Source organism: Grampus griseus, assembly GCF_964374135.1.
Source record: "Grampus griseus genome assembly, chromosome: 20".
Taxonomy (NCBI): Eukaryota; Metazoa; Chordata; class Mammalia; order Artiodactyla; family Delphinidae; genus Grampus; species Grampus griseus.
Genome location: NC_139014.1, coordinates 30,789,020 through 30,816,344, shown reverse-complemented (window position 1 = coordinate 30,816,344; position 27,325 = coordinate 30,789,020). Strand labels below are relative to the sequence as shown.

Sequence of the window (27,325 nt, the reverse complement as noted above, 5' to 3'; positions counted from 1 at the left end):
AGCAGGTAACTCAATGAGGTGCCGCTCTGACCTCACCCCCATTGTAGCGTTTCCTTTTTCTCTCCAGGGGTCTATAAAATACCATCCAAGACAGTGTCTCTCTGACGTCCGGATGTATGAGGGCACTAGGTCCATTCACTCCGTATATTAAATATTAGTGAAGCTGAAATTAGTTTTAGATGAAAAATAAAAATCAAGCGTTATGCTTTTTTCCTTTTCCCAATGTTTCTTAAACCCAGCTGTACATCTGAATCACCTCCAGATGTTAAGAACAGTTCCTTTACAGCCAGAAAAAGAAAAAAGGCCAGCCCCCAGCCTGCGGTGGGGACGCGTGCGTGTCTTGTGCAGAGACACCTCAGTGGGCAGCCACCTACCCCCAAACTCCGGGCAGGCTTACGGGCAGCCCGGCCGGCTGGAGTCCTGGCGATGTGGGCAGAAATGACCCCTCTGCAGGGGGCACGGAGCTGGTGGCGGGCCCAGCGGGCGTCCAGCCAGGGCTCTGTCGGTTGGGACTATTCTGAAAACATACCTCATCATAAAAGTCATATAATTTGTGGTGGCGCTGAGAACCTGCTTCCAAGTCGTGGTTTTTTGATGGAGTTTTGGAACTTTCTCTGAGGCCAGTAACTGTTCCTTGAGAACTTGTTAGAGGGAAGCGGTGGCATCTTGAGATGACTGGGCTTCTCCGAGGGGTCCTCTCTCCATCCTGGGGTGAACGGGGTGCAGGGCTAACTCTGCTCCTTCCCTGCAGCACAGGTTTTGTTGTCCCTGTCGGCGTCCCCTTCCCCCTTTGTTTCTGTCTCCTTCATGTCCCCTCCTCGCAGATACCAAGGCACGCCCTCCAGAACAGCGCTGCACAGGCTCCCGACCCTGGAGTGAACACAGAGGCTCTGGGGGCGCATCAGGGATCGGGGGAATGCCATGCTCAGCCAGCACAGGGCCTGCCTCTCAAAACTCAGTCCTTTCTTTTTTTTTAAACCCAAAGTGATGCAGGGTCCTTTTAAGTAACAAGTTTGCATGGGAGTTTGACCATGTGACTTGTTTTAACTCTCCCTGTCTTGAATCCTGTTCCCACCGTGATGGCAGAGCACCACGAACATCTCTTTGACACACATGTCAATGTCAAATGAATTTCAAAAAGTGAGGTTCGCGGCAAAGGGTAAAGGTGACTGTGGAGATAGAGGTTGGGGTAGGGGAGAAGCCGTAGAAAGTCTCTTGACTGTGGGAGAGGGTAGCTCACCCCTCACAGGTGTTTTCAAGGAAGCCTCCAGGCTGGTGAGGTCGATTTTTTAAATTTCTGTCTCACAGAGGGTAGGATACTGAGGGTCAGAGTGGGACAGCCAGTCATTGCTGGAGCCAGGATATGAGCCCAGATCCACCTGGCTCCAAAGTCTAAGCCTGTTTCTACCCCACCTCAGCAGAGGCATTTAGGTGGATTGGAACCCCACCCTAAGCTTCCAGGAGGCCCACTGTGTGGGTGGGGCTCGAGGGCGGGTGTCAGAAAAGTGGACAGATTTAAAACCCACTCTTTGGGGGAGAGCCTGGGGGTCCTAACCCAGATGTCCCCCTCAGCGGGTAAGAGTCTTCCAGCCGGTGCCCCATCTCCGCTGAGCTCAGAAAGCCCCAGGGCTTAGAAGCCTTGAGGGACGGGCTTCTGCCGGTGGAGCCGCCAAAGCCCCCCAGGCCCCGTGTTTCCAGAGCAGCCCTCGCTCCACCTGCGCCCGACCTCGGCCTCCTTCAGCCCCCTCCGCCCCCGCGCTGCCGTCCTGGCATCTTCTGCCGGGGTCCTGATCCGAGCCAGTTGTCTAGCGATTTAATTTGGTGAATTTACCACTGCGTCCCAGAGTTTATATTGGCACTTAACAGCAGTAATATGTGTCTCTCTCGCCAAGAACTATTTTCCCTACCAAGATGGAACACCACGCACAAAAAATAGGTCTGTGAACTAATCTGCTGCCCTGACCAGTGTCATTCACAGAATCGCTGCTACGGAGCGCGCTAGGAATGAAATGAGATTGGGGTTGTCTGGCCCGGATCACAGGTGCTTTTCCCCCCTCGGTTAACAAGAGTCTGGGATGAGACACCCTTTCGCTGTAGCCGCAGGCACTTTCAAATCACGCTATCCGTATTCACGGCAGATTTCTCTCTTAGAAAAATGGTTTCGGGGTGGTTGGCCGCATCACTCTCTCTCCCTCCGCCCCACCTGCCCCTGAATCTCTTTCTCTCCTACCCTCCCTTCTTCCTTCCCTTCTTCTCCCTCTCTTTTCCTTTTAACCTCCCTCTCTTCCTTCCTGGGTGGTTTTCTCAGACACGCCCTCCCCCTCCTTGTAAAGCTCTCTATACACTCATATAATTTCACGGACTCAGGGAGGTGCCCCTCATCAGTAAAAAACAAAAAACATCTCCCACCGCCTGAATGCCTGTTTGGAATTCTAAAGTAGAGCTCAATTGCTTTCACATAAGGATCTGATCTGAGTAAACCACCGTGACCTCTGGGAGTAGAGGCAAGATCAGTCATTTACACTTTAGTATGAACTGGCTTCCGGTCCTTTCCTGAGTCTGGGGGGGAGGAGCTTCGTCTTTGCCCCGATCTCCCCCTGCCTTGGATGAGGACTGCCCCTGGGGCTGCTAGGTCCCGTTCTCCGTGAAAGAGATATCAGGGCCTTTTTAGAACAGCTTCAGTCTCCCCCTTCGTATGAAAAGGGGGCCTGAAGGTTCTCTTTCCAGTGGAAAGTTCTGGATTCTTTTCTACCAAATGGTCTTCACTTGGCTCATCCTGAATTGGGAAACATAAAGCAGAGTCAGACCTGGGTGGGCATCCGAATCACCAGAGAACCAGTTAAAATGCAGATTCCTGGGCCACCCCCACAGCACCCACATTAGGGGGCAGACAGAGCTTGGGGATCTGCATTTTTAACGAGCCCCTCACCCATCAGAAGACTTTGCCGAAGGACCTCACCGAGAAGCGCTGGTTTAGGAGCACACTTCACTTTTACCCCCAACTTGTTTATGGTCTGTGGGCCTCCATAAGTAATCCTTACGGTGCTTACGGTGGTCGTATGAAAAACTTACTTGTGACTGAAGCCTTAATGAAACACGTGCTGGTTCACAGTTGGCATCTGACCTTTAGAAGGTTGATGCTCACGTTTCAAGGTCAGATGTTGGTTAGAGCATCCTCGGGCTGAAAGGGAAAGAAAAGTACCTTTCCAGTTGAGAAACTGGCTCCCTCTGGCCAATGCCGCCAACCTAGCTTAGTATTAATTTAGGGAATTCGGTCTCGAGCAGTTCCTCAGCACTAGATTGGAGTCTGAGAGTGCCACTGCTGTCCTCCGGGCCCCCAACACCTGAGATCCCGCCCTGCCCCGCCTCCACTCTACCGCCCCCGAAGGTGGCTGAAGAGGCGCGGGTCCAAGCTGGCTCTCCGAGTCCCTTCCCCTCCTGATGAAGCGGTGTGTGGGGATAGAGAGACCCGTGCCGATTCACACCAATCCAGTCTCTGCCTGCACGCCAGCCACTTATAATTCCCCACAGCCACAGCCAGCTCTGCAAGGCAGAAAGAAATATGATCAGGCAAGTTGAGAAAATAAATTAAACCAAGTGTCAACTTTTCTTGTTTCTCTCCTCATTATTAAGAGATGGAATGGGGCTCGTTTATCAAGCAGGGGGAGAAATTAATTGACACGGCCTTAATATCATGATGTCTGGCGTGTCTGGTCACATTCCTTCATTTTTTGGAAAGGCATTTTATTATCGTCTACAGCAACCAGCTGCCAGATGCTGGTGTAAACGAGGAAGCAGGTGCATGAGTGATGCCACAGTGGAAGGGCTGCAGTGGCACCCTGAAGGGCACGTGGCAGGGAGGAAAGGCCAGGTCAGAAAGGACCCCCCCCCCCAGAGAGGCAGCTTGCTGGCTCCAGGTCAGGGAGGAAGAAGGGTATGGGGCAGAGAGAGGACTGTGCTGAGAAGGGATGTCTGCAGACCATCCAATCCATCACCGGCTCATTTGCCAGCCGCGAGGGAGGGTGGCGTCTGCCTCTGATGGCCTCCTGGCCCACACACCTTTGTTCCCACCAGCCCTGAGGCTGAGTGCTGTGTCCATCGTGGGTCAGTGTGCCTGTCCCTGTTCTTTATAAGGCCAGGGACGTGAGTGCTTCTCTGTCTATCCCTCCAGGGCGGCTGACCCATTAGAGAGCCAGTTTGCTGCAAGAGGTGTCTACTAGCATCTTGCTTGATGACCCACCCCGTTTTCTGGCAGCTCCATGGTTGGGGTCTGGAAACGTTCAGAGGAGTCCCTACCCTGTGCCCATCCTGGGCTAGACTAGCTTAGGTGATGTTCTAGTTGTTTTTCTTTATAAAATTCATCTTTGTGGTGTCACTGTGAAAACCCTCGGCGTCCCCTGAGTTGCCTTTATGTAGCTCAGCTACACACGCCCAGGAGTGAACACTCAGCTGGACCGGACAGCACGTCTCTCCCCCACTCTCCTGGCCCTCCTGCTGGGTCATGAGGCTGAGGGGCTGTCCCCCGGGTTGTAGAGGGTCTCTCAGAGCAAGGTGATGGGGTGGGCTTCCAGAGCCAGGTTGTGGGACACGTTTAGAATCCAGCAGATACTGGATTTAGAGTAACCCACCTTTATATGAAGAAAGGGGGCTGGGGTGTAACGAACATAGGCTCCCCCCTCCCCTGCTGCCCGGGCCTCAGTTCTTCAGTCTGTAAAGTGGGAACAATCATCCTACTTGGCGAGGGTCGGGTGTGAAGACTGAGTTAAAGAAGGCTGATCAATACATGCGGTAAGCTTTCTCTTTTTATAATTATTATTAGAATGTGGGCTGATAATAAATAACTACCTTTAGGATACCAGACAGTAGATATGACTGAAGGAATCCCATCCCTGGCTGGGTGGGAAATGACATGCTTATCTGATCGAAATCCACATTAGCGTTTGGGTGTAAGAACAGGCACAGCCAGGACTGGTCACCCCTCCTGCCCAGTACCTGACATCTGAAGATGCTCAGGAAAGTAATGGCAGCTCAGACTGGACTTGACTGATGTCCAGGTAACACGCAGTGAGTATCCCAAAATGGGGATCCGTCATTAGAAACATGTCCTTTCTTTTGGAAAGGCAGCTCGTTTTTTTCTTGGAACAGATCAGTCTTCTGAGTTACATTTTTTTAAGGACAAACCCAGGGACATGTGAAGCCATCCCATCCCGCCATGTAGGGGGGCCCTGAGACCCCATCCAGGGCTCCAGGAAAACCCTTCCAAGGAGATGAAACCGATTTGCCAAACCTGCTGTAGCCCATGGAAGTGGCCCTGACACGTTCTGAGTTGGGGATGGAGGCCAGCCCAAGATGAAGTGTCACTAACGGACACACAGGTACCGGGGGTTGACTCCGTGCTGAAACCCACAGACCACCATGCTCGTGGCCCAGGTCTCACCTTCCCAGGACTGTGGGGCCTCCAATCCATCTTTGAACACTTACTGATCCAGGGAAGGCCCTGATTGATGACCTTCTCCAGAAAAGCAGGGTGGGGTCGTGAAAGGAGCCGAGTATGACTCCTGGTTCAACCCCTGCTGTGGCTTAGTGTCCACACGCCTGCATGGACGAGGCGTTTAGCTGTGCAGTTGAGCGAAATGACGACACAGGAGCCTGCCCTGCCTCTCTCAGGGTTACCTTGGGGACCAGGGAGGATGATGTAGGGGAAGCATTTTGAAACCAGAAAGTGCTCCCCACGCCCAGACCCAAGGGATTCATATTTTCTCTGGAAGCAGCTCGGGGATGCTGCCTCTTTCCCCAACACTGGGTTATTAGCAAGAGAGGGAGGTTTCCTGGGTTATAAATACCCTTGCGTACACATACCTTAAATTCCTCATGGGATACTCAGAATAAATCTGACAGTCTGGGTTTTTTTCTCTCTCATTTTTTTCCCCACTAACCAAGTGTGTTAACTCCTGACTTGCATTGATTTTCACTGAAGATGCGTTAGGCACTGTGTGATTGCCTATTAGTGTTCATTGACCTATATGATAAGAGACGAAAATTATATTTGAGGCTAGGGGGAAGCCGTTCCCATCTTTCCCTCCCTGACCTAAAAAAGAATTCTCTGTAAGTTAACTGCTGGGTGTTCCTCAGTGATGGCCTTTGGAGCGGGTCATTTTAATTTTGAGGTATCTTGTTTTCAGACTTCTCTTGCTGTGTGTGTGTGGTTTTTCATAGCTTTGAATTGTTCAGATGAATATTCAGTTTAGTTTATTTGAATAAAAGAGGGAAAAAAGGTTTGACTGTTAAATGCTTGTCTCTTACGCTACTTGTTAGTTTCCGATAATAGCTTCATTCAGGGGAATGCTGTCGAATTTCATTTTGAAATGCTCGCTGGCAACGGCTACCCTATTTATATCCGTTTTGAAATCCCTTTTTGTTTGGGCTTAACCTTCCCACCACCTTCTTCGTCCCAGTTTTGTTGACTCCTGGGGCCCCTCAGAAGCTCAGTTGCAGTTCAGGTGGGGACTCTGTGAGAGGCCAGACAGGTGACATTTTGCTGATGACAAGTTGAGAGGGTTTCTAGCCTGCTGTCCCCCAAGTTTTGGCCCTTTGACACTCCCCCTCCCCCCCACCCCCGTTTACAGCCCCTAGGGCTCCTCTCTGTACTGGATGGCGGCTCGTGACTTTAAATCTCTAGGGAGGTGTTTTCTGGCTCCGGGGTGGCACCTCCTTAGGACCCAGGGAGATGAGACACTGGGCAGGGGTGTTCACAGGGGCACCCCAAAGGGCCCTCGTGGAGCTGGAGGCCCCGTAGACACTGTGCGTCAAAGTCCTTGCCTTGGTGGGGACAAGAGCAGGACCCCCCCACCCCCCATGCAGCACACCCGGTTCTGCCTGCATCTGTGAGGCCCAGAGAGGTGAAGGGGCGCTCCTGAGGCGCACAGCTCATTACCTGGTCCTCGCTTTTGAGCGAGGGTAAGTGTGTGTTTCTTCCACCTGCTGCTGTGCTTCTTGATGGGCTTTCGTGAGGCTCCATTTCTGATTCTCTGCGAGGCTCTCTTGGAAAAAAAATGAGAGGGAAATAAATCAGTCCTTCCCGCTCCTTCTCAGGAATACTGGATCTCCCTGAGCCTCACGTAGGATCTGTACATTCGGCAGATTGTTCAAAAGACTGATGCCTTGAAAACATTATGCATAGTGAAATAAACCAGACACAAAAAGACAGACTGTATGATTCCAAGTACACAAAGTACCTAGAATAGGCGGATTCATAGAGATGGAAGGTAGAATAGTTACCGGCGGCTGAGAGAGGGAGGAAGGGAGAGTTACTGCTAACAGGGTGCAGAGATCGAGTCTGGGATGGTGAAAAGTTCTGGAGGTGGATAGTGGCGACGGTTGCACGACATCATGAATGTACTTCATACCGCTGACCTTGTACACTTAAAAATGGTTAAAGTGGTAAGTTTTATGTTACGTATATTTTACCCAATAAAAAATTAGTTTCAAAAATGAAAAAGACTTTGATGCCAAAAAAGGATTTTTCCCGCTCTCTACCGCATCCCTCCCAGATTTCTGACTTCCTTGTTCTGCCCTTCACTCCTCAGTTTAATTGATTCTGGCGGGGGGTTGTTCGCCACTGGGTTGCTAATTCATTGTAAACGATAATTCATCTGGTTATACGTTCAGGAATAACATTTATTGATAGTTAAGTGTTTCATTGCTTCTTTGCTTTCTCCAAGTGGAATGAACAAATATTTTAGACATAATCAAGTTCGTTTTCTCTATTTGGGCTAAACAGACAGGGCTGTTGAAACGATATAGATCTTTAAAATACTGCAAATGAGTCTTGACATCGCTGAACTGTGCTGCATCCGTGGTACATAGGCTTCAAATCCAGGCTCTCTCCTTTGATCAGAAAAGTCATTTTTGTGATACTCAAATTTTGAGTTCTGTGGGATTAGGGAAGGGACCAGCAGGGAGTCAGGATCTGAAGTGACCGCCGCGAGTTCTGCCCCCTCCCTTCCCAGCGCAACAGTCTGCATTTTAATTCCTGTCTGCCAGCTCTGCCACATCTCTTCCCATCTCCGAGCAGTGGCAGGGAATGGGAAATTGGGGCCACAGTGAGTCCTGAGTGGTGTTGGGCCTGGAGTTCAGATAGTTATTGCACGGTGGACCAGGGAGGAGTGGGCTACAGCAGGAAAGCGGCTTCCTTGGCGGGGGAACTCAACCCGTGGCCTCCAGGTAACTAGACTTACCTGGGTGCTATTGCAGGTCAAGTACGTGCTCAGCGGCTAGGTGACATTCAACCACTGTCCTCCGGCTCCTGGAGGGGTGCCCTTGACTGGAACTGACTCCTGCTGTTTCCTGGTGGCACGGATGGGTCTGCCTCATTCGTCCACACTCTCCCGCCTTCCGTCCAAAGCGCGTGCTTGGTCTGGCTGGAGCGATCTTGTGGGACCTGCCCACCTGTGTGGAGGCAGCCATAACCTGCAACCTTGCTGTCTTCGTTTGCAGTGGCTGCCATAACAAATTACCACTGACTGAGTGGCTTAATGCAACAGAAATTTATTCTCTCACAGTTCTGGAGACCGGAAGTCTGAAATCAAGCTGTCAGCAGGGCCGGGCTCCCTCTGCAGGTTCTAGGGGACAGCTGTTCCTCTTGCAGCTCCTGGGGGCTCCCGGCATTCCTTGGCTTGTGGCTCTGTCACTCCAACCTCTGCCTCTGTCTTCACGTGGATGTCTCCCTTCTATGTCTCACTTCTACCTCTCCTCTCTCTTTTAAGAACACCTGCCATTGGGTGGCAGGCCCGCCCTAAATCCACAATGATCTCTTCTTGAGATTCTGAACTTAACTACGTTTGCAAAAACATTTTTTCCCGATAACGTCACATTCATAGGTTCCAGTGGTTAGGACATGGACACACCTTTGGGGGGCCACTGTTCAGCCTGTTGCATTCACCCTAATTAGCAGTGGGGTTCTCTCCCTACCTAAGAACTGGCCCATCCTGGCTCGTTTAGGGGTTTGCATGTTGCCTCAGTCTGAGTTCAGGCCAGAGGGGCAACTTCAGACACAAAGGAGACCCAGATTTACCCAGAGGCTAGACGTGAGGGTCGAGAGGGAGGGGTGAGGTCTGCACAGGAGAGATGCTCCTCTTGAGTGGGAACCTCTGACCTGTGCCTTTCAGAGAGCAAATTGCTTGAGAAGAGCGATGTTGCCTTGTTGGTCTCGGGGTCCTCCACGATGTCTGGCACAGGTGGGAGCCAGTTTATGCCCAGAGAAGGGCTGAATCAGTCTTGAGGGGGAGGCAGTGACACAGATTAGCAAGATGCTCAGGCCCTAGAGAAGCAGAAATGGCTCGTCCTGTCATTCTCAGCCACCAGCTGCTGTGTGTTAGGGGCTCTGTGCCTCCTGGGGACCCAGAGAGAATGAGGCCCCAGCCCAGCCGTTGTCCTTGAAGCCAGTGCTAGCAGATTCCTGCATCCTGTGCTGGGCCACCTCACCTTCCCTTTGGAGGGAGGACCTTTTGAAGGCATTGCATCTCAATCCCTTCTACTAGGATCTGGGCTCTAGAAGGGTGGCCAGAAAGGGGATTAACCAAAACAATGCCAGTCCCCTTCCGTGTGCTACAAGGGTTCCAGCCTGGGTGAGAGTTTAACTGATGGTTTTCAGGCCCCTTTGAAGGGGGGCTTTGGGAGCCAACACAGCAAAGCCCAAAGAGAAATCATTCGGAGACTTGCCTCTGGGTGTGGTCTTGTCCCATTCTGCACATAACACACGGGACCAAGGGCCAAAGAGCAGGTCGGCGTTGTAGCTCTCTCTGCAGGGACCTGGTTTAGAGAGTGTGTACAAACCTAGTGAAAGGTTTCCTGTTGGGCCTCATTTTAAACAGAATATCATTGTGTCCAAAGACCCAGCTTGTCCAGGACCAAACTGGGAGAAACTTGCCAACTTTGACCCTGTGCAGCGAACGCTTGCGTGTGCCCCTCACGACAGGTCTGACCTCCAGCCTTACGTGTCTGTAACGGGCTGGGCATGGGCTGTGTAGGCTGGGAATACCAACCTGGTATTTGGTGTGTGGTAATAAATTACATATCATTGTAAGGATCGTGATTGCCGATTCTGTGGTCATCCTAGCCCTCTGTTTTACTGGAAATTGTTTGAGAGCAGGGAGTGGCCTTTTCCATTCCTTTCCCGAGGAATCTTCTAGATCCTGCAGGAGCTGTAATATAGGTTTGCAGTGCCCTCAGCTCCCTATTCCCTGCTGTTCCTTAGAAGGTGGGGGCGGTAGAATGGGAGGTTGGAGAAAAGAGGGTCTTGAGAGATTCTCTCCCCACCTGGGATTTCTGGGGCCCAGAATAGACACAAAAGCTTAAAAAGGGAGCATCTGTATTTGTATTCACTGACAGGAAGCACTAATTATCATAATACAAAAAGAGCCGTTCTGATTTTTGTGTTCCTGGTTGGTGTGCCCAGACTTGCGTTCGGTCAGGCTCCTATCTTTGCCGAAGATAGTATCTTGGTCAGTGGAGCTGCTATCACAAAGTACCATAGACTGAGGGGCGTGCAAACAACAGAAGTTTATTTCTTACAGTTCTGGAGGCTTGAAGTCCAAGGTCAGGGTGCCAGCATGGTCAGGTTTTTGGTGAAGGCCCTCTTCCTGGTTTACAAACAGCTGTCTTACTGTATCCTCCTATGGCAGAGGGCAGAGAAAGCAGGCTCTCTCATGTCTTGTATAAGGGCACTAATCCCATTCATGAGGCCTCCACCCTCATGACCTAAATGTCCCCCCAAAGGCCCACCTCCTAATACCATCACGTTAGCGTAGGATTTCAATATGTGAATTTGAGGGAACACAAACATTCAGTCCATAGCAGAGATTTGGGTTGTGACCTGAGGGGGGGGGACCCAGAGTCCTGTCTCAAACCTGGAGGCTCAGGGGGGAAGGGGCTTCCCAGGATGACACATAAGTTCGATGCAAAGTCAGAACTGGAGCCCAGGTCTGCTGCCTCCCCCTCAGGGTGTCTGTGCTCCTGCATGTGTTCACTGCAGCTGCGTTTCATCCTGTTTCATCCGAGGCAGGGTGCCATCCTGTGAGTGGGTCTGTGTGTCAAAGCGGTGCTTACCGAGTGGGGTCACAGATGGGGCAGCGTGCTGGAACCCAGTCGGGGGCGGGAGGAGAAGAAAGCGAGGGGCAGGAGGGTAGCGAGAGGCACTCAGGATGCTGAGCAGCAGGCGCCTGCCAAAATTCTTCAGTGCAGCTTGTCTAGCAAAGCCTGTCTCCAGCCGAGTAAATACAGTGCATAGCTGACAGGCTGACAGCAGGCATCAAACAGTCTTAAACTGCCCCAAATCCGCAGCGCTTTTGAAGCAGCAGTAGAAAAAGGATGCCTACGCAGAACAGAGGCCTGAAACTTTTAATAGTTTCTTCCAGGCCTCAGGATGTCCTGATGAGGTATTAGAGGAAGTAATTCAGGAAGAAAAGGACAAATAACCGCCTCCGTCTGGAGGCCGACCCAAGGGCTGGCCATTCAATCACGGAAGGGGCAAGTGTGGCCCCGCGGTGATCCGCCATGGTCGTCCCCCACCCCCCTGCCTCCTGCCATGAGCCGCAGGCTCTGACCCTTGTAAATAACAGACAAGTAAATTTCTTGTTTGCTTCCGGGCAAATGTAAACCACATGTGCCCGCCGCCTGGGGGACGAAATCGTTAACTTTTCCTCACTGTTGGAAGGGTGCTCTGTACAAATTAGAAATCGTTTCCTCAAGCTGGAGGCCCTTCCCAGGGATCCATCTGCCCTCGTCCCAGGAACCTGTCACCACCACAGGACATCAAAGAAAGACCGTGCGGGCCAAAGGGAACTGAACTCACCTCTCTTCTCTGTCTTTTCCCCCCTCCTTTTTCCTTTAGGGTTTGGCTTTGTCACTTTTGAGAATGAAGACGTTGTGGAGAAAGTCTGTGAGATTCATTTCCATGAAATCAATAATAAAATGGTAAGTTGGTAGGGGTTGCGCTGAAATGTGACGCCTCCCTTCCCCCATATACACCCTTTGTCCTGCAGACTGCTGCAGCTTGGTCCTGCTAGAAGGTGGGCAGGGTGGGCGTAGGGACCAGACTAACAGTTCAGCTCTGTGAATGGCAGGAGTTGACAAGCTTTTTCTGTAAAGGGCCAAATAGGATATATTTTCAGCTTTGCTGGCCATACAACTGACTGTCCAGCTACCAAACTTCCACACGCAATATATACATGAATAAGCAGGGCTGTGTTTCAATCAAGCTTTGTTTAGGGACACTGAAACTGAAATCTCATGTAATTTTCACATGTCACAAATTTTTATTGATTGATTGCCATTTAAAAATGTAAAAACTCATTCCTAACTCTTGGGCTCTACAAAAGGGGGAGCGGGGGGCAGTTTGACCTGCAGGTTGTAATTTGCTGACCCCTGGCCTAGGGTATGCATTTGCTGTTTAGATTGGCTTTTGAGGGGGTCTATCTTATATATGAAGTTTTATCTTCATGTATAAGAGTCTCTCTCTCTTTGGGCCCTGCTGGGTAATTAACGTTCTTCCCTTCCGATCAGCTAGATAGTTTTACCCTCATGATTAGCCGCTTTGGCCTCCTTTTGGCCCTTTAAAGCCCCTTTTCCGGGCAGGGCACCCTCAACAGGGAGGGGGTTGGATCATTGAAGTTTGGGGTGGGGCGGGGGCAGCAGGCCTACCAGAGGAATGGCCACCAGAGGGCGCCATACCATGTGCAGCTCATGCATGCCGACTTGAGGTCTCAAACTCCCTTCTTCAAATTTAGTAGGTGGGTGAGAAACCCCTTCCTTGTTGGTTCCAGAAAAAATGGGAGCTCAGCAGGTGTTTCTGGAGCCATAAGCAGGTCCTTGAGAGCCAAAACATTTTGGTTGGCCAGCAGCACCTCCAGCCCCAAGAGAAGAGGGAGGGCAAATTTGTGTTTACTTGCAGCTGTAACTTTGATATTTTCTTCCTTTAGTCAAAACATTCCTTTGCTTCTGAAACATGCATTCAGATACACATTGTATATTGGTCTGATATGTGTTCACTGACTTTAAATTAAATAATAGAGCTTTTAGCATGGATAAGATCAAAGCAATCTGCTTAGCCTGTGGTGCTACAGGCCTGATTCAATATTTGACTTGCTAATTTTTTCCCAGGGCACTACAATAATAATATTGTTCGTATTGTTCCTAGCCATTATCTGCATCTGAAACGAAAATACTATTTCTTTGCGTTCTGTGGTATGGAGACGTCAGCTCAGGCATTGAAATGGTACAGGGGAGATAAGTGTGTAGGAATAACCCAGGTCTAGAGAGACAGGAGGCTTAAAGGGAAACCTGCTTCCAGTGCCCGGAGACCTTGTCTCTCCTAGCCAGGCCAGCTATTGACGGACTCCACTGAGGGCTGCCTGGGCAGCGGGGAGTGAAGGGGACAGCCCAGGGCGCTGGCAGCCTCCACGCCTGTCCTGGCAGGACTTAACGTAATGGTTCATCGGGAAAGCCCGGTGTAGACTGGCGAGAGGCCTCGCTGTGCTGCCACAAATGCATATGTGCGGCCCTTCACCGTTGACTGGCTTGGCAACTAGCCTGAGACACAAAGTGGGAAAGGGCTTTCTTCTCCCCACTGTTCCCGTGGGGAAACAGAGGCCCAGGGATATGCCCCAGGGCCACCCAGATAGTGAAGGAGCACAGGCCTTGAGGTATTGGCTGCCAGGTGAACTGTACAGACGATTGTTTGAGCTTGGAAGTGGGGAGGCGAATCCCCAGATGACGTGGGGGACAATCAGAAGGTAAGAGTTCCAGCCCCAGAAAGGTAACCGGTGGGCTGGCCTGAAGCCAGAGAGGTTTGCAGCCATTGTCCCCAATCTTTCACACTTGTCACCTTCTTTTCCACTCAGGTGGAGGCCGACTATGGCAGGTAACTGTGTGCAAAGTGTGAGGTTTCTGTTTTCTTTCGAATCTGGGGCTGGTAGGTGTTCTTTAAGAGAAGAAGTCGAAATGGAAGTAGGCAAGAGGAATGGGTTGGGGGTGCAGTGGTCAGGAACACAGAAGCCCATGGAGGTGTCACTACAGGTGCCTAGCCCACCCCCACCAGGTACAGGCCCTAAAGGGGAACTTAGAGGTGCTGGGAGAGAGAAGCAGTGGGTCACTGCTGGTCACAGGGCCTGTGATGACCACCTCGTGGGGTGGCTGGGGCCTGGAGGAGACAGCAAAAGCACAGGGTCAGGATTGATACACGTTAGCTCTTGCCATGGTCCACATCGCGATCCATGAAAGGACTTCTCCGGCAAGCTCTCCTCCTCCGAAGGGTGGACTGTGAAGCGTATCGGTAGGGAAGCCCGAACCTTGAATTGCTTTGGATTCTGTGATACTAGTTTCTACTTGTGAGGCCCAAAGAAAAGGAAATGAATTTAAACTGTGCTATGGACAGAATTCAAATGAGAGATCGGAAAGACTGAGAACTCAGAGACTGCCAAGCAGAAACAGGGGCGGTTGTGAGAATGCACGTAGGAGTGTTGTGTAAACTGGACTGTGGTTCGAAACTGTAGAGACAGCTCTCCCGGAAGCCCCAGTCTCTCTGTGAATTGGGCAGGAACGGAGAGCTGCGGGGACCCCCCAACACACACTCCGTTCCCACAGAGTCCCTGGAGCTACCATTTTCTCATATTCGCAGAGAGGAGAGGTCTCACTGATGATGAGAGAGGACTCTGAATCCAGCTCTTCTGGTTCTTAACCCAGTCCTCGTGTGCCTGGCACTCAGTGGGTCCTGTATAAATAATTGTGTGACGAATAAAGGATTGGGGGAGGGACCACGTGACAGGGAGGTACATTATCATTCCCAAAGCCATTGCCCATCTAATTTGGTTGGTGAATCTCCTGGACATTTGTTAAAATGAGGGCCCTCCCCTGACGTCCAGGACAGCCAGGCACGAATGCTTCTGGCTGCAGAGGAGCGGGGAAGCCGGGACCGCAGGAGCTGACACACCCCCACTGCCAGCGTAGAGGCCTGGCCTGAAGGAGGCCGCCTCCTCCGTGGCGGTGGTGGCAGGGGGATGGGCAGAGAGCCCCACCTGGTGCTCCCACACGAGAGCCTACGAATAGCCAGTAGTTTTGAGAGCTCGCTCCGTGCTTTGCTGAGTGTTTGCTTTTTGTACGTCATTGGACTATCACCCACGTCTGACGTAGGTACTAATTATCATCCCCATTTAACTGATCAGCAAGGTGAGGCAGAGACAGAAGTTAAGCAGCTTGCTCAGAGCCACATGGCCGGCGAGTGGCAGCAGCAGATTTCAAGCCCGAAAGCTAAGGTCCAGAGCTCACGTTGGTACCCAGTGGGCTGTTCCCCATTCTCCAGGCTGAAAGAGACCTGAAGGGTCATCTCAACGGGCTACAGCCTTCCAAGGCCGCTGACCACCCCTCCCAGGCAGCCGTGCTGTGGCTTGGGTGGTTCCAAGTTCTTCTAAGAGAAGGGCCAAGGACACAGGCTCGCTCGGGGCCGGATTCCCAGCTGGGAAGAAGGGCCGAGCTTCTAAGGGGTCCCTGTCGGCCACAGGCATCTCCCCCACCCCCCAGAGGCAGGTCAGCAAGGGGCACGGGGGCAGCAGGCTGCCACCGGAGCTCAGGGCCTGAGCGATGAGACTCAGCCCCGGCCTCCGACCTGGCACAGTCAGAGCACAGCGCAGACATGGCTCCTTTACAGTAAACACACGGATGCGCACGCAGGGCCGCCTGGTGACCGTCCGGAGGGGGCTCCTCCCCGGACACTCAGCGAGCCGGCGCTGGTGCAGTGGTGACACATCCCTCCCGCCGCGGGCCCTGATTGAAGCAGCGGGGACACTTGCCTGATTAGTCACCAGCACAGCCTCCCAGTGCCTCCTGGCCCTGCAGGGAGGCAGGTGGGAATTGACAGAGACCTGCCAGGCCGCTCAGAGGCCTGGCTCAGCCCCCATCTCCAAGGAGTCGGAGGCGACGCCCGCCTCACCGGGTGAGATCTCGGGGTACATTTAGAAAGGGGCCAGGCAGGGGCACTTGTGATCCACAGCAGGACATGGGCGGTCACCAGGCACTGTGCCAGCAGCTTACATGCACGAGGTCATTGTCCCATTGTAGAGAGGGGGACAGTAGCGCTCAGAACTGTGAAGGGACTTCCACAGTCCATGGCTCTAAGGGCAGAGCAGGGATTTGAACCTGTGTCATTCTGGCTCCAGCCCTGGGTCCTTCCCACTCTACCCTGCTGCCACCTCATCATTGAAAAATCTGGATTGATGTGACGGGTCAATATAAGGATGAGTTTTTAGTTGCTTTACATAAGGATTACTATAGAATTCCTTTAAAAAGGCCTTTTCCTTGTTCCTTTAAGGTGATCCAATTTATGAAAATTGCTAGGCAGTTGGCAGGCTTGTTAGGAATGCAGAATGTCAGGCCCCACCCCTGATGCACTGAATCAGAATCTGTATTTTGACAGATGCGCAGTGATTTGTACGCACGTTGAAGTCTGAACGCACTGGCGAGGATCACTGCTAATGAGATAATGTGGGGGGTTGGGTCACAAATCACCCATCCAGTGTCAGAAGGAAAGAACTCGGGAGTGAGGGGCCTCAGGCCGGAAGAGCGTGGAGCCAGCTGAGCTGGCCTGGCCCGGGGTCACCAGGCCAGTCTGGGACTCTCGGCACCGCTGCACACTCCCTGTGTGTTCAGAGACCAGATCTCCTCCCAAGGAAGCTCTCCGTGTCGGGGCCTCCCCTCTGACTTGGGTCTCGGAGTGTTGACTGAAGGTGTGTGAGGCTCACACTGGATGGGCTGGATCCTTGAGTGATGTCACGTGTCCTTGTCCCCAAGTTGGGACCTGCCGGGTCATTTAGAAACACCCAGGACTTGCCCAAGCCCGAATCCCAGACCCACCACTGGTTATCTCGTGACCCAGCAAATACCCACCTGTCTGTACCTGTTTCCTCCTCCGAAAGGTGGGACGGATGATGGCCACTGCCTTTGGCAGCTTTAGGAAGTGCTGGTTCAGTTTCTGGCCCTGGGAGGTCTTGGCCTGCTCTGTTGTCGGGTGTATAATCTGGTAGCCTTGAAGGACTAGGCCTTCCTGAAACCCTCCTTAGTAACTGCACGTTTCCTCCATTTGGCCTGAGCCGGGCACCAGCAAATTTTTTGTAAAGGGCCAGGTAGTAAGTATATTAAGCCTCCAAGGCTCTACGTCTTTGTCACAGCTGCTCGACTCTGCCATCAGAGGGCAAAAAGCAGCCACGCATGGTGTGTAAATGATGGGCATGGCTATGTTGAAATAAAACCTTATTTACAAAAGTAAGTGGCTCCTTGATTTGGCCTGTGGGCCGTAGTTTTCAACTCCTGACCTAGACTGATACAGCTCAGAGGAGGCGGTCTGCTTATCTCAATGGGCCCAAGGAAAGGCTCTCAGCAAGGTGGTCACCGAGGCTCACTACTATCGAGTCAGCATTTTACTAGTTGGTGGGGGGACGGGGGTGGGGTGGGGCGGGGACAGCAAATAGACGCCAGGGTTTGGGGTAGCAGCCTGTGGAAGGTAGCAGCGCCTTCATTCCTAGAGGGCTCCAAGCACTGAGCAGGTGGGGAGTGAAGGAACGTTCAGAATGGAGTGCTGTAAATCCAAGAGGCCTTCCCGACAGTGGTGCCACCAACCCCTCACTGCTGCGTGCCCCACAGTGCAGCCACTAATTGCTACTCACTGTGACCTTGGGCAAGTTACTTGGCTTCTGTGCTTCGGCCCTCCTCTCCATACGACAGGTAATGTGTCACCTACCATAGAGACTGCTGGAACTCGGACTTGTGAAGGGTTTTACCAGACCATAGCACGCTCTATCAAAGTGATAAGTCTTCTTACTCTCGCTATCATCATCACCACTATCATTATTCTTAGAATCATTATACTGAACAAAGATGTAATCATAAGATAAGGCGGTCCTGGACAGATTTCAAGTCAGTAAAATGCAGGTGTGCAGACCTGGGCAGGTCTGGGACGTGAGTCTCCAGGGCAGGAGGGGGTGAGTGTGGGTACTCCTATGCTCTGGCCGGGGGGGGGGGGGGGGGGCAGGGTCCCGCAGGAGAGGGGAAGGCACACAGCCTGCAGAGCAGAGCAGAAGGGCCCCCGCAGATGTGATTTTCTAGGTCCCAGAGAAGCTGACTCGGACACTTCCGCTTAATCATCCTTTGGAGAGGTTACAAAAACCCCACTTCTAAGGTCAAAGCCTGGTGGGAGCTCAGGCCTGCCACCTTCAGCTGGGGCACAGTTGGGGGATTAACCCCCAGAACGGGGTCTTCTGGGTGGGAGGGGGCAGGAGGACGAGAGATCAGCAGAGTCCTGGGTTGGCCTCTTGGACTCGGGGCTGTGGTGCTGGGTCAGGTGGTCCGCGGAGGCCCCAGGCTGGGGTGGGTGCTGACCCCGGTAGGGTGCCCCAGTGACCCAGCATGTTTCCCCTCCCTCCAGCTGCCCCTCCTCAGCCTGAGGCCTGAGAGCTCAGTTGGGCACCAGCCCAAAAGTGGGGGGCATAGAGGGGGGAGGTAATGTGAGTGGAATTAACTAGGCTTCTGCGTTCACCATTCTATTTGTAGCGTCATTCTCACTCGTAAGCTAATTTTAGCCATCCATTCTGACTCTGTTGCCATCTATAAAATGAGAACGTCAAATGTAACATTAAACAAGCAGGATGAAGGAAAAAAAAAAAAAGGAAACGCCAGAGAGGCACCTAATAAATGAATCTCGTGTTTACGTGGGAGAGGGAGCGGTCCTTCCCCCGCCCACCCCCCATCGCGCATGCGTGCGCACCCCTCCACGCGTGCTGTTTGTGTATCAGCTGTTTGTACCAGCTCTGTTGTGCGAGCAGCGGGATGTCTGTGTTGAGGGAAGTGGGGGAAGGCAGCAGGGAGGGCTGCGGTGGTTGGGTGGTAAATGTCTGTTGCTCTTTAGGCAGAAGTAATTTGGCCTGCAGGGAGGTGGCCTCCCCATTGCCTGAGCTCTGGCTCGTTTGCCCTTCATCTGTCCTCTGGTGAGGTCATTGCAGGGGGGGCTGGGGAGAGCGGAGCATCCTTCTCAGTATCTCAGTGCCGAAGGCCTCTGGGCTTTTCCACGTGTGCTACCCCTGCCTCCCAGGGGGTACAGGGTCGGGAGGGGGCCTGGAGACGCCTGGAAGAGGCTGCTCTGCTCCCCTTCTCTGGGGCCTTTGACTGCACTCACCTGCCCTGCCCGACTTCCCGGGGACGCGTGAGCTGATGCCCAAGCTGCCCTTTTCTTTTCTTTTCTTTTGAATTGAGAAATGAGATTAGGCCTGGGCAGGGTCTCTGGCAACGCCCACCACAGACTGGGATAAACACGCGGCTTGTGGCAGAATGTGGGCACCTGCTGGAGGCGGAGGTTTCTTTTCACTTTGAAATGCCCTTGCAGGTTCCCAGAAATTAAAAAAAAAAAAAACAGCTGCTGCTGCCACCATCAGCTTTTTCCCCAAATAGTGCGGCCTAGGAAGCTCCCTCAGCACACCTTGCTGATGAAAGCAGGAAGACGGGCCCCTCCGGCCAGCAGGTTGGGGAGGTCAGGGAGAAAGTTAGTAGCAGCATGCCAGATCTCCCAGCCCGCGGGGTGGCGGCCACTTTCTCCCTTCCGCTGTGCTCCCCAGGCTTTGGGATTTACGTTTTAAGCGCAGACGTGAACTAGCTTTATCACCTTGAAAGGCTCGCACCTAGGCTCCATGTGGAGGACAGTCAGGTGTGACCCACCTAACTTTATCCAGCGTGAGCACTTACAGGATTAGCTAGTTTAATTTCTTAGCTCACTGCAGCCCTGTGGGGTGGACATTGCTGTTACTCTGTTATACAGATGAGAAAATTGAGGCACAGGGAAGTCAGGCAGCTGGTCCCAGCTCAGAGCTGGCAGTGGAGCAGAGACAAAACCGGGGACCTTAGCCTCTAGGCTAGGCTGCAGGACAAGGCCCCCTTGGATCTGGGCACCCCTTGGAGGCTGCGGTGGACACTGGGCATGTGTCTCCGGACAGGGTTAGGGACCAGCTCCTCTCCATTCCTTGCCCAGACTCTGAGCGACATCCTGAATTCATCTGTGTCCCCACCCAGCCCTGCCTGCTGAGTAGGAGGTGCTAATGGTATTGGTTTATGACTGTTTTCACTTTGCCATCGCTGATTTTAATGAAGTACTGAGCAGAGGAAACAGTGGATGAAATTAGTCCCGGAAGTGGTGGGGAAATTAATTCTGGAACTAGGATCGGGGATGGCCTTGTGGGAGGAACAGCTTCCGAATGGGCCTTGACGGGTGGATAGAGGGAGGTAGGGAAGGGCTGGCCAGAGGCCGAGAGGTGGGGACAGGGGTTTTGAATTGGAGGACCTAGGATTGAATCCTAGCTCTGTCATCATCTGGCTTTGTGACCCTGGACAAATCCTTCTTCGAAGCCTCAGTTTCCTTTTCTACTCTAACCATGGGGTGAGTCAGGCCAACTCACGGAGGAAACGGGGAGTCGATTAGTGAGGGTGTCGAGAACACTGGGCATTCTTGGAGGACTTCTGTGTGCCAGGCGCTGTGCTTTATGTGTGACATGTATGTGTCGTGACATATGTTCTACGTTATATAATATATGTATACACAGAGACACACACACACACGAGGATGTCGTGACTATGCCTTGCATATGGGCAGTGCTCAGTGCACAGTATGTTCCTTCTTCTCCAGCGTAATTCTGCTGCCCAGAGAGGGGAGTCAGTATTCTGTGTCCGGTGGGACTCTCAGTGCTTGTCACGAATGGGTCTGGGCCACTTATAGCAAGCGTGTGTCCTTTGAAGGTAGACGTTTCTGCTGGCCTCCTTCACTTCCCAGGCTGGCATTTCCATTTCGGTTTGCACAGTAACCCCCTCTTCCTTAGACTCCATTGGTGGGGGGGGTCCCCTATCTGTGAGGACCCCTTTGCATTGGAACAAGACAACTTATCCATACAAGTGGGTCCTCTGATGCTTGGCCGCACGCTGCTCCCTGTCTACAAGGACAGTGTCTGATGGAGATGTCTGGGGGTCCTCTCTGCATTGGCAGAGGGCACAAGAGCTGGCACTAGGGAGGCGCAGGTGTAGCCAGACGGCTGGATGCCCTTTCCCGCTGGAGTCAAGGGCGGGGTCTTCCCAGGGCGGCTGCCAGGATTTCCAGGGTGTGGTTGCTGCCCCCGGCGTGATGGTGTCTCAGGCCAGGCGTTCAGCCAGCTGCCGTCCTGAGACTCTGAGTGATGGTGGGACAAGGGCCCTCACCTTCGTTTGCAGCTGCTGCACGTTCTCCAGCACATGCTGTAGCCGCCGTGCTCTTGAGGCCGGCTCTGGGCACCATGCGCGGGGCGGGACAGTAGACTCAGTTCCCTCCCAAGGAGCTTGTCTAGGCTTTGTCTTGCTCTGCAGGGTCCCTGAGGGCAAGAGCCCCGTGAAGGGTCCACCCTCCTGGAGTCTCCAGAAAGGCTTGTGACTAGCCGAGAGGGCGAGAGAGAGCAGCGGGCAGGAGGAAGAAGGGCTGTGATGGGGGACACCACAGTGGGGGGCTGTGTGTGGTTTCTGGGGTGCAGCTCACCCCACCTGCCTCACTAGAGAGCCTGGGGAGCTGCTGGCTCGGGGCAGGACCCCAGAATCTTTATACCTGAGTGTCATCGCCCTTCCGCTCAGAGCCGGGGGGCTGCAGGAGATGGTCAGCTTGGGGCTTCAGAGAGGCAGTACTGTCCTGGAGCCCTCCGGGACCTGGCTGGGGAGGGGGTGCAGCTGGAGTCAGAGGAGATGCCGGTGGTCAGGTGTCTGTGTCTTTTGGGAAGCTCCCCAGAGGGATGGTGCCCACAGCAGAAGCCACGAGCCATCCCCCACCCCACCCCGCGCGCTCGCCCACCCCGAGAGGCCCGACCTACAGCTGTCCCCTCCCCTCCTGCCAGCCACGTGGTCCAGGTTGATCTCTTTGAGACCTATTTTATCCTTTGAAGTAGGCCCCTCTCTCCCTAGAGGAGTAAATGGTTCTAACGTGACCTGTTTGGGGCAAGAAGTGAAGCTGCAAACGCTGGCTTCTTCGGGCCACACAGGTCTCCCTTGTCCTTGGTGGTAAATCAAGGCCACGGCTGCGGGGCTTGGGTTTCAACCCCAGACTGAGGCCAGGCCAGGCTTCCCTCCTGGCCCTGGGGCACGTGCTGACCAGGGCCGTTTGTGTAGAGACCAAGGAAGAACAAAAGCCTTTTCACTTCCCAGACTGTGGCATCCTCCTCCGACTGCCAGCCTCTTCCAAAAGGTGCCCGGCAGGGAGCTTGCCTGAGCAGGGGCTGCGGGCCAGCTGGGCAACAGCGGCCACTCAGAGTAGCTGCAGGGAAGCTGTCCCCGCTGAAGCCCCAGCGCCTTCTCCAAAGCCAGTGCCAAGCGTCGCCCCCCTAGAGAGGGGGTGGCACGGGGTCCTCCGCCTTGGTTGGGCCGTGACACCAGGCAGACCTGGGTTCAAACCCAGACCCACCAGACATAAACTGGTTCTGAAGCCACAGGCACCGTGTATGATGTCCGTGGACCTCAGCTTCCTGTTCTACAAGGTGGGCATACTGCTATGAAAGGGATCATTGGGTGAACTGGAGTACAGCATTTTATAGACGCTAAATGTCCTGAGGTTGCTAACTGAACTGTGCTCATGTAAGAAAATGTCTTTATGTTTCGGAAACGCAAACCGTAATGTACGCAGCCTCCTCTCAGGTGGTTCAGGGGAAAATACATGGTTATAGACAGAGACAAAGAGCGTGCAAATGATAAAGCAGGAGCCACCAAATGTTCACAACAGGTGACTCTGGTAAGGGGTGTGCAGTGTCCTTTGTGCTGTCCTCTTGAAGTTCCTTCTAAACATAAAGTTAGAAACAGACCTCCTCGCTGAGTTGCTTTGGACCCAGATGGGCGGAGGCACCCCACACCAACGAGCAGCTGCACAGAGGCTCAGGGACCACACGTCACCCTCACAGTAGCCTCCGATTCACCCTCTGGAGGGACAGCCCCCAGCCTGGAAGTTCTGTCCTTGAAGAGGGTTCAGTGGGCTACAGGGAAGCCACACCCTCTCCTCCAAGGCCGGTTTGCCAAGCAAAGCAGCATATTTGGAGGTTGGAATTTTAAAGCAAGTCCATCTAGCTTTGGGGGGTTGGCACGTCTTGGCATTTGGACCCCGGTGTGGGGTTACTCTGTGGCTTTGCCAGCCGTGAAGCTTGAAAATGGAGGCCTCACCTTCCTGGTGTGAGCAGCTGGTCACAAGTGGCCCCTGAGGCTTCTTACGAGCACAGATCCCAACGGAACTCCTGCTCCGTCTTCTGCCCCCCCACCCAGATGACTTTCTCCAGCTGCCATTTGAAACAGTATTGATGGCAGCCGTGGCGAGAAGCTGCAGAGGTGGGGTCTGAGCTGTTGATGGAGGAGACCTGAGACCCAAGCCTCGGAGACGTTTCTCCCTCAGACTCTGCCCCCACCAGGGCTGCCTGAGGGTGTGCACTTTGGGTGTGGGCGTTGGGGAGCATTTACCGTAAATGAGGGGGTCTAACCGTAAAAGGGACGGTGCTGAAAGAGCTGGAGCAGCAGATCAGGTCACCAGGACAACCACTCCTATTTTGCTTCTATTTACCTGGGGAGCCAGTTGAGTGTCTCTGGGGCTGCCCTGGGAAGGGAGCCTCAGTGCCCTGCCTTGTGCCCCATGGCGAAGGCAGCCCCCAGCAAGCCCGTCACCAAGGGTCCCGCTGTCCTGTCTGCTCACTGCTCTCCATTGATCTCGTGCCATAGTCTCCAAAGATGGCCCCCGTGACCTAGGCCTCCCAGCATTCATGTCCTTGAGTGTGTCCCCCTCCTACACCAAATCCAGGCTGGCCCAGTGTAACCAGTAGAAGGTGATGGAAGAAACAGTGTGACTCCCAAGGCTGAGATAAGAAGCTGGGTGGCTTCAGCCTCGGTCCCTTGGGATGCTCATGCTTGGGACACTCCCTCTGGGGACTCAGCCACCATGCTGGGAGAAGACCGAGTGCCACGGAGAAGCCACGATGAACAGTCAGCCAAAGCAGCGTCCGCTGCCCGCCGTGGGAGGGAAGAAGGCATCTTGGCTGTCCTCCGAGGCAGGCTTCCTCTGGCTCCAGCCCCAGCCATCATCTGACCACAGCTACATGAGCGACCACAGGCAGGAGCCCCGCTGGGCCCACTCCGCACTCAGAGCCACCAGGAAGCACGATAAATTATCGCTCAGAGCCACCAAGCGTGGGGGAGTTTGTTGCACAGCAATAGAAAACTGGGACCGCGTGTGGCCTGAGTGCGTGGAGCTGCGGAGATGGACTGGTTCCCTGAGTTCTGGCTCTGACTGTAACTCTGGTGCTCCTGCCAAGTTCTCTGGTTTGCCCAGGGCCCAGTGGGAGGAGAGCAAGGATGGGGGTGACTCAAATGTAGGCTCACTCAAGAGGTACCAGAGGCTTACGGGCCCAGAAGTGACAAGGGACAGGCTGACAGATGAATATTTGCCTTAATGTTAGGAGAACGGGGCAGTCAGGACCTGTTCTTTTCATAGACTGACGGCCCTTGGACGGGGCCCTGCCTTGTGTGTCTCTGCACCCCTGCTGCCTAGCGCTCGCTGGGCCCGTCGCGTTCCTCAGCACTGTGGCATCAAGTAGACTGGGTCTCCCTGAAGGAGCCTGTAGGTCAATCCGTGCTCTGTATGGAACCTCACTGAGGGACCAGGGAGTAGAGGCAGACCCTGATCCCTGCCCTGAGAACTCACAGTCTGATGGGAGTAGGACAGAGTTTCATCCTCAGCAAGCCCCAGGCCCACTGCAAGGACTCAGGATCCAGGGAGAGAAAAGCTATACCTCTTTTCCCTTTTGTGTATTTTCTTCATATGAGATCATCAAAGGTAGTGAGGGCTGGGGGCAGGCCTCCTGGTCCTGAGAAATCTTTCGAGAAGCCTTCCGTGCCAGCCAGGCCAGGCCAGGCACCCTAGTGCGACTGCTGCCTTTGCCTGTCACTCCAAGTGCCCGGGACGTGCAGGGTCCCCCAGAGAGAGCGCATGCCACGGCCCCTGGCCTCCGGGAGCGCTCACCATCGACACGGCGAGGGGTTGACAGAACCCACGCAGCCGGTGCCGCCCGAAACATCACTAGCCCAGACAGAGCAGAATTCAACAGAGCTGCCAGCCCTGTTCTGTGAGAGGAAGAGGAGGTGGGTTTGTTTAAAATACTCCCATTACAGTCAGTTAACCTTTATGTTTCCTAAATGAAAATTGTATAAACCTGAAAATTTCGTTGATCAGGTTGCCTAGGAACAGGCAGCAGGTTTTCATAAGACAATGCAGTAGATTGTCACCGATAGGGCTATTAGGAAGTGAGCTGGTTAGCGTATTATTCCAGATCCCGGTGTTGGCGTTAGGTAATTATCTGTCTGCCTCTGCAGAGCACACCCATCTCCCCAGGCTCAGGCAGCCTCTTGCAAATGAGGCTTCTCAGCCTGCTTCTGAGTCCCAGGGATGGGATCTGGAGTCCAGGAGCACAATGTCAGCTCTGGGCTTAGGAGAGAAATCGAAAAGACCCAAATTCTGATGAATTTATTTCTTGAGAATCACCCCACCTCGCTTGCGACAGTAGTGCTCGAAGCGAAAAAATTGGAGGAATAAACAACAATAGAATGCACAATGGAAGTAAAGAACAAACTAAGACAACTTCGGCGTAATTTTTTAGTACTTTTCCCCTATATGATATATACACTTGTTTATTTTCCAAAGGCACTGTAATTTGCTTTTTTCCCCACCTCTTGCAGTTAGGGTGACCAGCCGTCCTGGTTTGCCTGGGACTGAGGGTTTCCCAATACCCGCGTATGTTATTATCAGCCTGCTTCTCCGTAGCTGTGTAGCTTTCAATCAGCTTGGATGAACCAAACTCGGCCTAACTCCCTGTTCTTGGACATTTAGGATATTTCCTTTTTTAAAAAAAAAAATTATAATTAATGCTTGTGGTGAATAGCCTCCTCCCTGCAGGATAAATCCCTGGAAGTAGGGTCTCTTGGTTGCAGGAAGTGTATACATTTACGGCTTTTGCTGTTTCAAAAAGCACACATGTGGGGATGTAGGCTTCTTTATTAGCCATTTTTGAATTGCCTGTTCGAGTCCTTTACCCACCTCTCTGTGGAGATGCTCATCTCTTTCCTTTTACTCTATAAAAACTCTTTGTATTAAACATATCAGTCGTGACCGTTGAACCATTTTGTCCATTTTTTTAAAGCCTGCGTGGTGATCATTCTTTAAAGAGCAACAGTAAATACTTATTATCTGGCGTCTTTGAAGAAAGAGGAGTTAATATTATAGGTAATTAAAGCTTCCTCCTAGCCTTAAGCACTAAAATATCTTTTAATTGAAGTATTTGGAATGAGAATATCTCCATAATGGATAACCCGTGTAGGTCCTTTTTAAAACAAAGTACACTGCACACAATTTAACTTTTTCTTCATCTCTCGGACATGCCGTGAGCAATAGTGATTTAATGTGTGATAGTGACCCTCAGCAGCTGTTGAGCTATGTGAAGTTTTGGCTTCTATACTATATGGCCCCAGACTGCTTTTTAAAATAAGGTACCTGGGGCTTCCCTGGTGGCGCTGTGGTTGAGAGTCCGCCTGCCGATGCAGGGGACGCGGGTTCGTGCCCCAGTCTGGGAGGATCCCACATGCCGCGGAGCGGCTGGGCCCGTGAGCCATGGCCGCTGAGCCTGCACGTCCGGAGCCTGTGCTCCGCAACGGGGGAGACCACAACAGTGAGAGGCCCGCGTACCGCAAAAAAAAATAAAAAATAAAAAAATAAGGTACCTGATTCTCATCTTTTCCCCATCATTACCAGGCTGTCGGGCTGTTAGTTCCGGCAGCTTTAAGTACTCCTGCCTTGCTCTACAACATCCCATCTTCATCAGCAATGGGATTGATGACTGGCTAACAAGGCTTGTTAAATCTATCTGTAAACTAAAAGCAAGTAAGCGCCCACCAAGGGCCAAAGGAACACTAGTGATAACAGCGTAGGAACTTCAACAGGCAGCAGTTTTACTTACTTCTTAGGGTTTGTATTACCTGTCATTAAGGTTGTTAAGTAAATGACTTCTGGATGTGAGCAGAATAGGATTAAGAAATTTTGGAGGCAGAGGGGGAAACAGAAAGGAAAGATTAGCAACCACTTGAAGACATAGCTGCAAAGTGAGAAACCGGTAATCCATGTTTAATCTCATTACTTCCCTCGGGAGCGTGCTGGGGCAGGTTTTATGGAGATGGTGGCATCGCTGACCTAGAAATTTTAAAAATCCGG

At 52.7% G+C, this 27,325-nt stretch overlaps 1 protein-coding gene across 6 annotated transcripts in view; it reads left to right on the top strand.

Annotated features, from left to right (window-relative positions):
- The window catches only part of MSI2 (musashi RNA binding protein 2), a 389,285-nt gene that overhangs the window by 302,017 nt on the left and 59,943 nt on the right, over positions 1–27,325 (top strand). For all 6 annotated transcript variants that reach the window (XM_082680135.1, XM_082680133.1, XM_082680134.1 and 3 more), the window contains exon 8: positions 11,891–11,973. In XM_082680135.1, the coding sequence (XP_082536261.1) occupies positions 11,891–11,973 (83 nt within the window). The remainder of the gene's footprint in view (positions 1–11,890; positions 11,974–27,325) is intronic.